The following is a 15,980-nucleotide window of genomic DNA, read 5'->3' on the forward strand; positions in this document are numbered from 1 at the left end:
TCTTTGTGGGCCTCTCGCTCCATGGCAGCTGGGTTCCAAGAGGAAGCATTCAGAAAGGTTCAGGCTACTGGAATTCCTGTGGCCTAGCTTTGGTAGCCTCAAATATCACTTCCTCCATCTAAGGCCAACTCAGATTCAGTAGAAGGGGAATTAGACTCCATCCCCTGATGAGAGGAGCAGCGTGTTCGTACAAGGAGAGAAAAGAACTGATGACAGCCAGTTTTGGAGACTTACTACTGCAATCTTAATGAGCCAAGCCCTCTACCATCAAAATACATAATAAAGGAGAATATCAGGAAATTTAGACATAATCAGAAATACAATTAGACAAAACAATATGTAAGGATAAAAAGAACCTGAGTGATCTTAAAAGCTTATGTAATAGATTTATGTGTTAAATTCCTTATCTGGCAATAAAGAATACATCTTCATTTCAAGCATCCATAAAATATCTGCTCCACCCCCCACCCAAAAGAAAGAAGCACTTGAACTCTTATATACTCTTATAAATCTGAAACCTTAATGATATGCTTTCGTCACTTCTCAACCTGGCAGAAATAATTACAGTTGTGTTTCATCTATTACTGTATAATGTTTTGTATAATGTTCTGTATTAGTATAAAGTGGGGTTCTTCCCATTTTGGCATTTCTTCCTCTGAATGACTTTTGCACACAGTATAAACAATTGGGCTACACATGTCTCTTTAAGTTCTTTCTTTTTTCTTTTTTCTTTTTTTTTTTTTACTTTTTTCCTGAAAACATCAGCATTGAAGGAGGCTTTATTTTAATTCCCCACAGTCTCATGCAAAGAGTAGTTTTGACTTATCCTGGGTGCTCACTTGAGACTTCAGAGTCCCTGCCATCATCTTCTAATTTCCCAGAAGGCTTACCTGGGAATTGAGCTGCAGTCGTTGCCAGTACCTGTTTCCTGTGTGTCGTTTTTGTAAGCTCCTTTAGAAAAAAGTAGTCATTTTAAGACTTTTTTTTAAAGTCTTTGCTTTGCTGTCTGAAAACCAGATATTTGACCCTCCTCATAAGACACACAGAGTGTGAGATAGGAACCCAGGTTGTGGTGATGTCATTTCCTGGACCATCGGCAATGAGTCCTAGGTACCTGTTGCTTCTATCTCAGTGTTCCCTGCGATCCTTCTGAACCGAATCTTGGCATTAAAGCTCCTGGGAGGAGGGTTTTAGCAGACAGCCGTCTCCCTCAGTAACACTCAGATCCGTTTGCTGTTGCAGGTCGTCACGCTGTGGTACAGAGCCCCGGAAGTCTTGCTTCAGTCCAGCTACGCCACCCCCGTGGATCTCTGGAGTGTTGGCTGCATATTTGCAGAAATGTTTCGTAGAAAGTAAGAAAAGTCTTTGTTTCATTCTGTCTTCCTTGGAAAGAAACTTTCTGGGCCTTTGGTACTCTTAAGTGGCCTCATAGCATTTCTGTTTCAAGGAGGGTCACGTTATCCAGATCCACCTGCTTCAGAGGCAACCGCCTTCTCAGTTCTCGCAGTGTCGGTTTGTCTGACTGTAACTTCCATTTCTCAGGAACTCTATTTGGAAAGGAATACTCCACTATTACAATTTATTTTGTTTTTATTGTGATGATAGGACACAGTGAACATGAAGCATACTATGGTATTTTTTTAGGGAGGAACTATCCTCAAGGTGAACTTTACCCACAGGAGGAGGACCAGGGCTGTTAAGTATATGGAAATTTTCACAGTGAGGATAGTGGAAAAACACAGACCATTTAGGCTGAAAAGGAACAGGCAAAGAAGAAATCAGCACTATTTCAGAATACTTTAGATGCTGTTGTGTGAGAGAATAGGCATATTACAGAAATAGTTTTCCCAGAAGGAAAAATCCAATGATTAGACAGTTATCTGAAGAAGAGGTTGGGGTTCATGAAAACAATGCATTCTGACTAGGTTCCAAGAGGAGACAGGACCACCACCCAGTGAGGTGTTCTCAGCGGCATTCATTGAGTGGTGGGGGGAGGGGCAGGTGACCTCCCGGGTTCTTCTGACTCTGAGAGTCTCTGATTCATTTGTTCAGTTTTCAGGTCATAAGAAATGCCAAACAATATAATGGAAAATCTGCCAGGAAAATAATCCATACCTGGGTACTAAATTCAGCCTTGTCAAAATTAAACAGGGAACCTAATTATAATCTAATCCCAGTTTTCTATTTTTACTCCCATGGAAAATGTGAGTTGGGAAGCTGACTATATTCCCATTGGAAATGTTATGTTCAGAACAAAGCTACATGATCACTCACAAGGAGAAGTGGTCAGCCATTGCCTGTTTGTTTGTACCAAGTGAAGTTTTGTGCATTTAATAAATTTTGAGACCTATTTCTAGAACTCAGCAGATTTTTTGGTAGCTCACAACAGGGCATCATGGCAAGGAGAGCAAAATACACAGATGTTTAATGCAGGCCTTACTGTGTGCCAAATACAGGACCGAACTGCTTCCCTGATGTTACCTTTTGGCTCCTCACAATAAGAGATAAGTGAGGCGTCGTGGTAAATTTATTTGTCTAATGCTGAGCATCTAAAAATAAATGTAGTAGGGCTATGATTCCAATGCAACTGCTGTGCATTCTAATCCAATGTTGTTTTTCTACCGAGGAGGGCAGATAAAAAAGGTAGTATTGAGGTTAGCTGCAATGTTTGCCAAACAGGCTAAGTAGAGGCATACGTCTTTTTATTGCACTTTACAGATGTTGCTTTTTGTTTACAAATTAAAGGCAAGACCCTCCCACCAGCAAAAAGATTATGAGTTGCTTTACCTCAATACTCGGTTTATTGCAGTGGTCTAGACTGCAATATCTCCGAGGTATGCCTGTAAGCAGTTTTGGAACTATGATCCTTGGATCAGCAGCGTCAGCGTCATGGGAGACCTTGTTGGAAACACAAATTCTCATGCCACACCCCAGACCGACTGAATTAGAAGCTCTTGAGCTAGTGCCCAGCAACCTGTGTTTTAGCAAGTCCTCCCAATGATCCTCATTCACCCTCCGTGGTCAGAACCACTGTGTTGGACGAGGGGGTCACCAGGGATGGGCATTCTGTAAATGTTCAGCTCTCAGACTCCCCCTTGAAATTCTGATTCATTACCAGGCAGAGGTGAGGCCAGGCATTGTTGCTTTTAAAAGTGCCTCATGTAATTCTTTGCGTCAGACAAGTGTGGAAAACGTTGGGTTAAAGACTTATGGTCAGAACAAGGAATAATTTATTGTCAATATTGCAGGGAGAGAGGTAGGGCTGGCATTCCAGTTAATCCCAGGAGTAACATGGTGTAGCTGGGAATTGGTTAGAAAAATGTTTATTGGAATTACATTTATATACCTATAGTTGTCCTCAAATGTAGAGATTGAGGCCTTCTTTTGTTATGGCAGGAGTGTGATTGGTTATTTTTCAATAGGACAAGACTTGAACAACACTCATAATCAATGACAAAACCAATATTTTTCTTAAGGATGTGAAAAGAGATAAAATGTAAGATAGACCCTTGTATAATGTTAAACATTTGCTAGCAAGGAATTTGCTGCATTTGTAAGTATAGGTAGTCACCCCCAATGGAAAAATGCAACCCCAATTTTTATTTTATAGCATTAAAACGTTTTCCCAGTGAAGTGGTAGTGTGATTGGTAATCTGGTTCCCAGTCTAGCCTGCAGAATCCTATATAACCTTGAACATATATGAAACATTATTTGTACTGATTCATCAAAACCTGTTTTCTATTGTTGCATTTTTTCCAAAGGCAAATTCATTGTATGTTCCAGTCCAAAATGGCAGGATTGTCTCTTCACCCCGGCACTGGGTCTGGGAAGGGGGACTCAATGGCCGAGACTGAGAGAAAGGCTGCTTTGACAATTGCTCCAACAGTCTCCTTCAGTTTGCTGGGAAGTTGAAATATTGGGCAGAGACCCATTGACTCTTCACCTGTGCACAACAGAAAGGGCCTTGTCCCTGGGAGCCGTGCACAGAGGTAGCCGACTGAGAAATAACTGGCAGTGCTGGGAGGCAATATCAGAATCCAGGCCTGTGTGCCTTTAAAGCTGAAGGAGACCAAATCAGGACCTACCACACACCTTTCCTGGGGCGGATGTCTTGTTTCCTAGATAGTTCCTGCCAATTTGGCTGTGACCATGAACATGGCCATGGGATTTGACCCTTGTTCCTGCTCAGTTGACATTTGGCATTTCCTGTGATGACACCCAGATATCTGAATGTGCATGCTTCTTACTTATGCCAGATGTGTTCTGGGGTCCATGGCTTAGCCTGACCTGTTTCCAGCTTGATTCTTGATTCAGTGTTGACCCATGGAATCTGAAAACAGACTTCCCTAATTTTGTCATCTTTTAACCCTTTCGTGATTTTGCCATATTCTTATGACAACTACATTTAATTTTTTGTTACCCTAAATCATTTACTTTTTCACTTGGCCTCATCTAAGCAGAAATACATAAAATAACAGATTTGATGAGCCAGTTATTTATTTGTCTAATACACACTAAAATATATATAGTATAACCATTAAAATTATTAAGAAATTTAGTCCATGTTCAACCCCCTGAAATCATTTCATATCACCGGTGGTACATGTCACATGCTGGAAACCCTGTAACAGATGTTTTTCATTTAGTCTACAAATACCTTACTGAGTGGTTACTATATGCTGGGTCCTTCTCTAGAAGATTAACTTAAATCCTACTGGGGGAGAGAGGTGCCGCATGCACTGCTAGTTAATTAAGCAGAGCTGGGGTAAAAGCTGTGAAGAAGCAGAGGGTTCTATGAATGGGTGTAATGAGAAGACCAGAGAGGAAAAAGCAATTTCTCTATGGAAGGCTAGAATTCAGGATTAACCTTCCTTCAAGGGCACATCCTAGTTGTTTATATAAAATCCCTGAGGAAAAAGCATTTATGCGTCAACAAGGCTCACCATTCTCCATAACCAAGGGAGAAAAAAAGAAGCCAAGGGAATTCACATCAGTCTGTCATGTGACAAACCCAGGGCCAGGGCCTTCCCTTGCATTATCTCACCAAGCCCACACTGTGAGGACTATTATCCAGTTTCCAGATAGAGCCTTCCCCCGGGAGGATCCACAGTGCGTGCATGAGCACACAGCTCTTAAATGCGTGAACGGCTTTTGAACCCGGGTCTGCCTGACTTGGTAACCGTTGATTTTTTCACTCTGCCATGTTTCTGCCCTTGCTATTGTTTTACCTACTAGGCCATTTTCTTTTCTGGAATGTTTAAATGTTATTGCAGTGTAGCCACAAGGATATTTTAGAGAGGTCAAGAAGCAAACCATATATTAAATTGCTTTGATTTCTAGTCTTTCCTAGATTGCAAAGGTTGACCAATTCTCTGTGATATATTAAGGGATGAACGCCTTCTATTCTCAAATCGAATACCTAGAAAATATGAACTCCAAAGAGTCTTAGGACAGATGGTTGACAAAGAGCCAGAGAGTTTAAATACCATCTGCCACTATTATCTGGGTTTAATAATTGCCCACACTGACCCACAGTAGCATTCTAGAAAATGGAGAAGAGCTGGATTTTCATCTCCCTCCTTTAATTCTTTGTCTATGGGCGATCTGACTTTACTCAACATTGAGTTATATTTTAATACTAAATAACTTCGCTATGAATTTGGTCAGTAGACAAGTAGCCAGCTTGAGGGACAGGACCAGACGGGACGGGATGGGATGGGATGAGTAGACAGATGAACAGATGGATGAGATACATTGATTTTTTTTTTTTAACTTCATGGCAAATTAAATTCACAGTTGTCGACTCTGCAGGTATCTATCGGTTACCTTGTGATCCTGGTCAGAACTGTTGTCTGTGGTTTGAAAGCTATGGGGTTTTCCAGGTTACAGCAAACTCATAAAAAGAAAATGCACATTTAAAAAATAAAACATGCTACTAATTCTTTGAATGTGGAGATTGTGGTGAACAGATAGTAATTCTTAGAAGTTCTGAGTTGCCAGCTCTGCTGGTCCCTAGCTAAGAAATGCCAAATGCCACCAGAAAGAACATAATAAATACGGTCACTGTGTGAAAGAAACAAACAAGGCTTCATGGTTCTGTTACCCCATGTATGGTGGCCTGTCTAGGCTTGTCGTCATTGGTTTCTATGAATTAAACACCCAGTAACTGAGAAACTGACAGTAAAACTGTCCTTTGTGGTTGATGGTCTGTGAGCAAATGTCCTTAAAATGTCACTGAGTGCCTTGCCAATTTTCCCATCAGCTGCTGTACTGCTGTTTCCCCACATTTGAGTGTTCTCCTTAATGGCACGAAGTGAATGAGGTCCTTAGCTGCCAGGCCTGAGCGCCAAGGTGCCGGAAAACGAGCCCTGACCTGGGGGAGGAAAGCCCTCACCTCAGGCTAGGTTGGGACAGGTGTGTGGAAGCCAGGGCACTCAGCCGGACTTTGAGATTCCTTAATCTCCTCTTGGGTATTGTTCTTGGCCTTTTTTTCTTCTTCTCTCTCTCTCTTCCTCTCTCTCTCTCTCTCCGTCCCTCCCTCCCTCCCTCTCTCTCTAAAGAACCAACCAAATGGGGAAAACTCCAAAGAAGCATTTTCTTGAGGAAGGATATACCCAATATGGTACCCAGGAGAAGACCCAATCTTGGTTCAATAATGCATACAGGATAGTTCTTAGTAAGAACAAATAAATATCTTATCAAGATGGCTTTCTCTTATTCTGAATGTGTGTCTTAACTTTACCATGAATTTGAGTAATATATTTGTTCTCATGACTCAACGCTGAGAAGCCACCATTAGGTGTGGCATTTCCCGAGGGGGCGGGCCTGCCACCCTGCAGCTCGCCAGCCCAGCGCCTCTCCAGTCTGGCCCCTGGGTCAGCCTCTGTCATGTTCTTCTTCGTAAACTGCATTTCATCTTTTCAGTGCTCTCCCTACCACTCTTCCATTGTGTCCTTCCCTCCAACTTCCCAAGCCATTGCTTCCCTTCTGCTACCAAATACTGGTCTGTGGCTGCTCCCCAAGGTCCTATCCCTGTTCTGAGCAACCCTCTTCTCCCTTCCCTGGCTCTCAATTTCATCCCTTCCGCTCTGCCTCTGGAATCCCTGTTCGGTGGCACAGGTTGCCCTCCTTCCCTGAACTTTTCCTCACAGTCTCCTTGAAGGTAACTAAAACCAGGCCTTTTTCTCTTGATGCTCCATCCCCTGAGAAGAGAATTGAGATATTCTAATCCAGGGGCCCCCAACCCCCATATTAGGAACCGGGCCCTGAGTGAAGCTCACCTAAGCTCTGCCTCCTGTCCCCGCCAACCCCCTTCCCCTCCATCCCTCCCCCACCCCACCCCACCCCCGGTCTTCCACAAAACCTGTCCCTGGTGTCAAAAAGGTTGGGGACCGCTGTCCATCTAAGCCATCTGCTGCTTGGAGGCATTATTCTGCCAAAGCCCCTTTTGCCATCCCCTCGCATGCCCTCTCCCCAGTCTTAATTTATCACCTGTCACAGTCAGATGCAGTGATTTTTTTTAAGTATAGAACAACTGTAGGGTTAGAAGAAATGTTACTGATGGAAATGCTTTGCGCATAGGAGGAGATGGAGTCTGAGGGTCCTGACTGAGTCGGTCTGTACTCTCCCTGTCCCCCAGATGGTACTTAAGCATTCAGTGACCTTCTGATGAACTCATGTCCTCTGCTCACTTCTCAGGGGCACCGCATCTTGGACATCATTATCATCCAAATGCCCCACCATTAAAAAGAAAGCTGTGCTTGCAGACAAAAATAAGGGCAACTAGAGCACATGTGCTTGTTCAGCATTGCCATCTGGACCTTTGGTGGCACGTCTTCTCCCCTCCAGCTCCCCTCCCTTAGTCTCGGGCAGGTCTGTGCTACGATTTCCTCCCCGTCCATCCCCCACAGGCCTCGCACCCCAGTCTATTCCCACACTCCCAAGCCAACATTTAGCCTCACCTCCAGCCATTGAGATGAGCGAGGCTATCCAAAGTGAGCTCCTCTCTGTTCCTTTCAGCTCAAAAATCTGTTTATCTTCACCCTCTTTCTTCCCTGTCTCCTATTTCTGAGCACAATGCCTTCTTCCTCCTTCCCAGGCAAATCCCCCAACCATGTTGATCCTACCCTCCTCCCTCGCTCTCCCCCCATCTGTCCCCTCCCGATTTGCCTCTTCAGAATCTCCCTGCGGAATAGCTCTTACCTCTCCATCCTGGAAAAAACCTCACTACTCCTCCTATGCTCTCCGTCTTTCTCCTTCCTTTCATGGCCAAACTTCTTAAAAGAACAGTATCTCTGCATACAGCCTCCACTTCTTCACCACTTGTCTATTCCTTAAATCCTTTCAATGATACAAAGAATGCTTAATATTAATTGGGCACTTGCTATGAACTAAGCACTCTATTCAGTGCCTTAAAATATATAATTTCATTTAAATCTCAAAACAACTTTCTAGGGTACTGTTGTCCCCCATTTTCTAGGTTAGAAAACTGAGGCCTGAAGCGGTTAAGTAGTACAGAGTGCCACAGCCAGTGAGCGATGACGAGGAGAGGCGCTGAACGCAGGTGTATCTAACTGCGCAGACCTGCTGGCAGTCCAGCTGCTGACGGGGCGCCTCCCTCCATTCTCACTCCACTTGGTGTCTCCAGCGTGGGAGCCTTGGGGCCGCGCGTCCCATGACATCCCCCCTGCCCTTGCTGTGGGCGACAGCACACTCCTGGGTGCCTCTCGCTCTGTTCCCTCACCAGCTGTTCTTCATCTCCCTGCTCCCAAACCTGGCTGTTCCCAAAGCGGTCTGTCTAGATAAGATGCAGGTAACCCTCCGATGGGTTCCAGAGCCCCATCCCACTTCCCTGATGAACTGACTCCCTACCAGCCAAACCCACAGACACCTTTCCTCCACCAGCTCTTCCTGACACCTTCTCTTTTCCTGTTGATGGAACCCCCATTCCCACAGTGACCTGGCTGGGTCCTTGAAGTCACCTTGGAATCCTCATTACTTCTCATACATAAAGTCCTGGGGATTCTGTCTCTACAAGGTCTCTCAGATCTTGCCCCTTTAGGTCACGACGTCTGTCGCCCCACTTGGGCCCTCTTTAACAGTCACCCAGCCTAGAACAGTAACCCAGCAGCCTCTTTTTCTGTTTCCTGCCCATTCGCGGATTTAGGATCAATTACTCTTCCTACTGTCACCCATTTTCAAAAAGTTGTGAAAACTGGCATAGGACCCTTGACTCTCAAGAAGCCCCAGCTTTATTCTTGCCTCAGCATATGTTTCTCTCTAAGATGTTAGTGCACATGACCTACCTTCTGGCCCCAAATTAGGCCTCGGTGTTTTCTTCCCTGGAACCCATGCACTTCTCCTGTCCCGGAGCCCTCCTGCCGCTTTCACCTTCCAAAGCTAACGCTAGAAACCCGTCCTCGGGGGAGACCTGCCGCACTCCTGCCTCCAGCCTCTGCGCCTCCTTGGCACTCTGAACGTGTCTCACAGTACTTTCCTCAGCCACGGTCTCTCTGTGCACCCAGGTTTGCCCCCTGCAGCTGCAGTGATGACCTGGCACAGAGCGGTATTCTTTCTCAGGAACCAGACACCTAAGTCTGTGTGGCAGCCCTGCCTCGGCCAGCTCGGGGACTGAAGGCAAGCCTGCCACCTCTGCGGCTCGGTATCTTCATCTCTAAAATGGAGAGGGCACGATGCCACATCCAAGGTGTTCACACTGCCTCACAGAGCCCTCGGATCCCCTCCTCTGCATAGTGCAGAAATTCCCAGCCCATCGTGCACTTCGCTCAGCATTATTCCAGGCACCTTGATTTCATCTTTCATATAGCGAGGATTTAAACAGGCTTTAAAACGTGGGAGTAAATAATGTCCAAGATTCACACTAACACTGATATTCTTTGCTTCTGCATCATTTCTGGAACTGTTACCATGTCTAGCACAGCTAATCCTTGTTGACAGAATTTATTACATAGCCTTTTGTATAGTCCTGAGCCCTCGACATATGTGGTTCAATTTAAACACCACTCCCAAGTGACTTGCCCCCAGGATCCTACATCTGGTCAGTGACAGAGCTGGAACTTAGAGCTGTATGACCTAAAAAAAGGTATGCTGAACTGTAACAAGCAAAACTGGAAAGTTAGGCATGAATATAGAGGACAGCTATCAGTAGGTGAGCGGACAAAAAACGCTGTGGTACATTTACACGCTGGAATACTACTCGGCCATGAAGAAAAAACGAAGTCTCACCTTTCGCGGCAGCATGGATGGACCTGGAGAGTGTTCTGCTAAGTAAAATAAGCCAGTCAGAGAAAGATAAATACCATATGATTTCACTTACATGTGGAGTCTAATGAACAAAATAAACTAATAAAATAGAAACAGATACAGAGAATAGACCGACAATTGTCAGAAGGGAAGGGAGTTGAAGGGCTGGGTAAAAAGGGTAAAGTGATTAACAAAAAAACTCGTAGACACAGGCAAGAGTATAGTGATTATCAAAGGGCAAAGGGGTCAGGAAAGGTAGAAGAGAATAAAGAGGGGAGATAAATGGTGATGGAAGGAGATTTGACTTTGGATGGCAAACACATAGTACAATATACAGATGATGTAATATAGACTTGTACGCCTGAAACCTATATAATTTTATTAACCAATGTCACCCCAATAAATTCAATAAAATTGTTTTTAAAAGATAGAGAGCAGCAGTATAACAACTGGCATGAGTGTGTGTATATGCATGTGCACATGCCCCATCTTCACCCTGCTAATCCTTTTTTAAAACATTTAAATATATAGATATTCCAATGGGGTATATATGAAGGTCTAAACTAGCTCCATCCAATATAAAATATGATGTGAGCCACCTTGTAACTTTAAGTTTTCTAGTAGCCATATAAAGAGGTAAAAAGAAACAAGTAAAATTAGTTTTAATAGTACATTTTATTTAACACAGTTATCCAAAATAGTATTATTTCAACATGCAGTGAGTATAAAAATATGAATGAATGGAATATTTTACATTCTTTGCACTAATTCTTCAAACTCCGATGTAAATTCTACCCTCACAGCCCATCTCAGTTCAAACTAGCCGTATTTCAAGTGCTGGGTAGTCACGTGTACTATGCTGGACAGCGCACGTCCGCACCATCAAAGAAGACACAGGCAACTTGCCACTTACTGGGAAAGGGAGAGAGAACAAGTCGGTGCCTTTCCACCCTTCATTGATTTCTCAGTCTTCTGTCTCCTGTGTTTTCGTCTTTTCTAGTTTGGGTGCGGTCCGTGTATGTAAAACCAAGAGACCTGAGGATAAGGCAGGTGCTTGGCCTTTTCCTCCTGAATAGCACATGGGTGCCAACCTGCAAGTTGTGTTTATCATCACTGGCAGATCTCCCCCAATCTGTCCTCTTTAGAAAGTGCTGGCTTCGGGGAGCCTCCCAGTGTCTGTGTGATCCATCACGCCACATACCACTTTCAGAAACAAGAATTGCCGACGGAAGGAACAAGTTCGGCAATCTAGATGCCAGTGTAGCTTTATTATTTATCTTTAATCCTCACCTGAGGATATGTTTATTAATTTTAGAGAGAGAGGAATGGGAAGAGAGAGGAAAAGAGAGAAACATCAGTGTGAGAGAGAAACATAAATTGGTTGCCCCCCATATACACTCCATCTGGGGATGGAACCCACAGCCTAGGTATGTGCCCCGACCGGGGATCAAACCCCCAGCCTTTTGCTATATGGGACGACGCTCCAACCAACTTAGCCACTCGGCCAGGCAGTTAGTTTTTGGGGGGCTTTTTTAACCACAAAGTAAAATAGTCTGGTTGCAAAATGTCAAATAGTACAGGAGTATAAAAAGTGAATATTGTCTTTACTGTATTCCCATCCAAAATCTGATTCCCAAAGATTACCCTCTGGATATATTCCAGACCTTTTTAATGCAAATTCAAGTGTGTGTTTTTATAAATACATGTTTACATACGCACACATACACAGCTATAAATTTCTCACACAGAGATGGGCTTTTATACTATATGCCATACTCTTCTTACATGGCCTTACTTACTTTATTTTATTATAATATATTAGTTCATAGAAATCTAACTTATTTTTAAACTGCTGAATAATTGTTCATTTATTTCATAATTTAATTTCCTGTTGATGGACATTTAGAGGTTGGTTGTGGACTTACTACAACCTATGTTGCAGTAAAATCCTTGTGCTTATTATTTGTGGAACATTTGTCCTAGTATTTCTGTATGGTGAATTCCAGAAACAAAATTATAGGGTCAGATAACACACATATTTAAAATTCTGCTTAGCTAAACCAAATTGCCCTCCAAAAAGCTTCAAGTAAACTCTGTTTTTAGTTTAAGGCGAGAGTTAGGATTGAGATTCTCAAAGATTAAGAAAGGTTGTCAAGAGTAAAACAAGAGAAGGACTTTTATGTAAACCTTGGCTACCTTTTTACCCCTATTTAAAAATCATATCAAGCCCTGGCTGGTGTGGCTCAGTGGATTGAGCATTAGCCTGGGAACCAAAAGGTCGCCAGTTCAATTCCTAGTCAGGGCTCATGCCTGGGTTGCAGGACAGGTCCCCAGTAGGGAGTGCATGAGAGGTGATCACACAGGAATGTTTCCCTTTTCTTCTCTCTCCTCTCCTCTCTGTCTAAAAATAAATAAAATCTTTTAAAAAATAAAAGTAATAAAAATAGTATCAGGAAGAAGATGTGAATGAATACAATAATTTAGAAAAGCTGTTGTTAGGCTTGATTTGAAGCATCTTTCAACTGTAAAATTCACTGTGGGTTTTCTTTTTTATCAGCTGTGTAGCAATAGGGACAGAATCAACCTCATTTTGTCAGTTAAAAAAAATTATCTTAAGATAAAGTTCCAAGCAGTTTTTCAGGCTAGTTTTTTCCAGTGCACAGACAGCATGAAGATCATTCTGCAGAGTCCCAGAGTGCCGAGTCCTGGAGAGCAATGTACATTCAGTTCCAATCCTCGTCCCAGGCAGGGCGTGGAGCCTGGACCCTCTCTTCCTTCTAAGTCTTCTTTGTCACCAAACCCCATGCATCTTTGCTTCACATTTTTCCTTCTGGGTTTACTCATTGGACTAACTCTGGAAGCCCTTACATTTCTCTAAATAGGAAAAGAATCAGACTAATAGTCTCAGTTCTACCTTAAGGTCTCAGGTCTTTCTGGTCCCATTTGTCAAGCATTGACCTGGATAAAAAGCACTTAGTTTGAGGCAAGAAGCCACCATTTTTTACTACAAAGCACTGGCAGAGAAAGTAGATATTTTATACAGTGAAAGCCATTTCTTGCCAGTCTAACCCTTAGTTGGTGGTAAACTTCTCGTCATTGTCTCCTGGTTCTCATGAGCAAGAGGTGCTTCCCAGATCTACAAAAGAAAAAGTACCAGGACCGTATAAAATAATTTTAACTGAAGCTGGGACCCCAAACCTGAGTCGAGTCTGGCCTTGGTAACGCTCTCAAAGCACGATGTTACATTACGTTTGTTGCTTTACAACATTCGTGCAGATTTATTAAACGACAATAAATATCATTTATTTATGCACAAGGTATTGTACATATACATGTACAAGGTATGAACAGTACAAGATATTCCAGATAATTATAAATTTATGAGATTTTATTGTAGACCTAAATAATTCTCCACAGAACAGTTCTAAGGCACTAAATTGTAACAAATGGTAAAATGTGACAATATTCTGCTTGATCTTGTCCTAAAATGGTAGGCTGTCATGACAATCTGTTGGTAACTCCATGTGGCCCGCTGCTGTGGGGTGGTCTGTGTCTGTCTGATACCCATGCCCCATTGTTTTGCACTGAGTTTCTGCCTCCCATCTGGCCTCTCATGGTGGCTGGAGGAGCTGGTGTCTGATAAGACCCAGTACTTGGCCTAACTGAGAAAAATTGGGCATTTTTTCTCATAAAAATAAAAGATACTTCCCCAGTTTTCTTTGTTTCCCTCCCTTTACCTCCTTTCCTTCTCTTCCCTTCCTCCAAACTTTTCCTATTCTCTTTTGTCCCTCTTTCCCTTTATCACCACTCTGCCTTTGTCATTCTAGCCTGCCATTCCTGCCAGTTTAACCATGGGAAATACAGAGCATTCCACATGGCCTTCTACATATACCTTCTCTGATAATAGATGGTAGTATTGGGTTTCTGATTTATTATTCCAGTTTTGCTGGCTATGTTTAGAATTTACTCAGAGAGAGACTTAAGAGCTGTTGGCTGCTTAGGGTATGTGTGTGTATGCATGTGGGAGCACGTGTGTGCGTGCACACACGCTCATACACTCTTCATCAAACCAGGAATATGCTAAATGTATTTCTGAATCTTATTTTTGTTTCCTTATAAACATTTTGCAAAGTCTTAATATTAAAAAAAAGGTATGACAGGCAACTACAGGTATGTGGGCTATATTTATTTGCATATTGAAATATTGCAATTGCAAATTGAAATATTCAAACAGCAGGTTTCCAGTGGAAATTGGATTTTACTATGAGCTGAATTGGATGCTTCCAGCTCTTCTCTTATCACTGGCATAGTTAGAGTTAGCTGGACATTCTCGGTCCAAAACCTGGGTCAAGATCCAAAACTTTGGAAGTCAGGCATCAGAAGCCACATGTGTTTGCGCTATGTTGCCCAATCATTTAATTGATAATAATTTGGCATTCTAATATATATTCAGAAGTAATTTGGAAGCCAGTTGCTGTGTCTTTTTTGCTGGTCAGAGTCATATTGAATTCTCCAGGTGTCAGCATGCAATAAAGTTAATTTCCAAGGCTCTCGGTTAAGTGGTGTACAGCCCTGATTAAAAATGGCAAAATTATTTGGGAGAATTCCCACTTTACCAGAACTAGATTTAAACACACATTTGGTAACTCACGTTTGTTATGTACAACTGGCAATAGTTAAATAGACCTTTCCCCTCCCCCGATTCCATTGTTTCAGAATCACAAGGTTGATTTCTATTGAAAAAATGGGCAGCTGTTCTCAACACTTTTTTCACCACTATCTCCACAGTGCTGTCGACTCCCCTCTGCCATCAGAATACCTCTCTTTCACAGAGGAGTACAAATACCACAAAAATGTGTAAAATGGTATCAGGAATTCAGGAGGTGAGAAGAATGGGGTATCTAATAGGTAGAGACAGAAACCTGAGAGCAATATTAGATGAAACATGGCTAGATATTAAAATTGATCTAAGAGCTACTTAGGGAGCATTAAGTGACTACAAAGTAAGTTCAAAGTAATGTCTACATTTTGTTGACTACAAATTGTCCGAGTAGATTGTCCAACGTAAAAGAATGAGAAAGCAAACTAAAAGAATAAAATTTTTGTGACTTTTGAAAAAAATGACTCAAGAAGGCAAGTAACATTTTCCAGAAGCCTGGAAAAAAAAAGATACAAACTCTGAAAATGATTAACTAGCAAAGTCAGAAGAAAAAATTTTTGAAGCAGTAGACTAACTCAGAAGAATGCCAGAAGACATATTCTCTAAAACAGAAACAGAAGGCCACAAGAATTGAACGTTCTGAAATAGAAAAACAGCAAGCGAGATGGAAAGGGAGATGAATGGGATTTGGACTTGTAAGGGAATCATGCACAGTGGCACAAATAACATCTGATGGGAGGGGAGGAAAAATAGAATTAATGCCATAAGAAATGGAATCGTTGATGTAAAAGACAATATTGAGAAGTTCTCACAGAATGCTGCGAAAAAGAATAAAACAGTGAGAAAATGACAGCTATGAAGGACAAAGAATAGAAATCTGGCCTAAGAATTTGATGGTCTTAAAATGCAGTAATAAAAACATAATTAAAGAAAAATGCTCCTAAACTGAGGTAAGACTTGAATATGTGAATTAAAAGGTCTCACAATATTTGGAGGAGAATCACTGAAAAAAATACACTGGTATTTGAGATGATCAGGGTAGTGAGTATAGCAAAC

The 15,980-nt window shown here is 42.4% G+C and overlaps 1 protein-coding gene across 1 annotated transcript in view; it reads left to right on the forward strand.

The window, feature by feature from the left end:
* Nucleotides 1-15,980, forward strand: part of CDK6 (cyclin dependent kinase 6) — a 212,295-nt gene that overhangs the window by 148,053 nt on the left and 48,262 nt on the right. Inside the window, exon 5 of the mRNA XM_054564624.1 lies at nt 1,243-1,352. Coding sequence (XP_054420599.1) covers nt 1,243-1,352 — 110 coding nt within the window. The remainder of the gene's footprint in view (nt 1-1,242; nt 1,353-15,980) is intronic.

The sequence above is a fragment of the Pteronotus mesoamericanus genome, unplaced genomic scaffold (assembly GCF_021234165.1).
Source record: "Pteronotus mesoamericanus isolate MK-2021 breed Mesoamerican mustached bat unplaced genomic scaffold, CSHL_Meso_final scaffold_85, whole genome shotgun sequence".
Classification (NCBI taxonomy): Eukaryota; Metazoa; Chordata; class Mammalia; order Chiroptera; family Mormoopidae; genus Pteronotus; species Pteronotus mesoamericanus.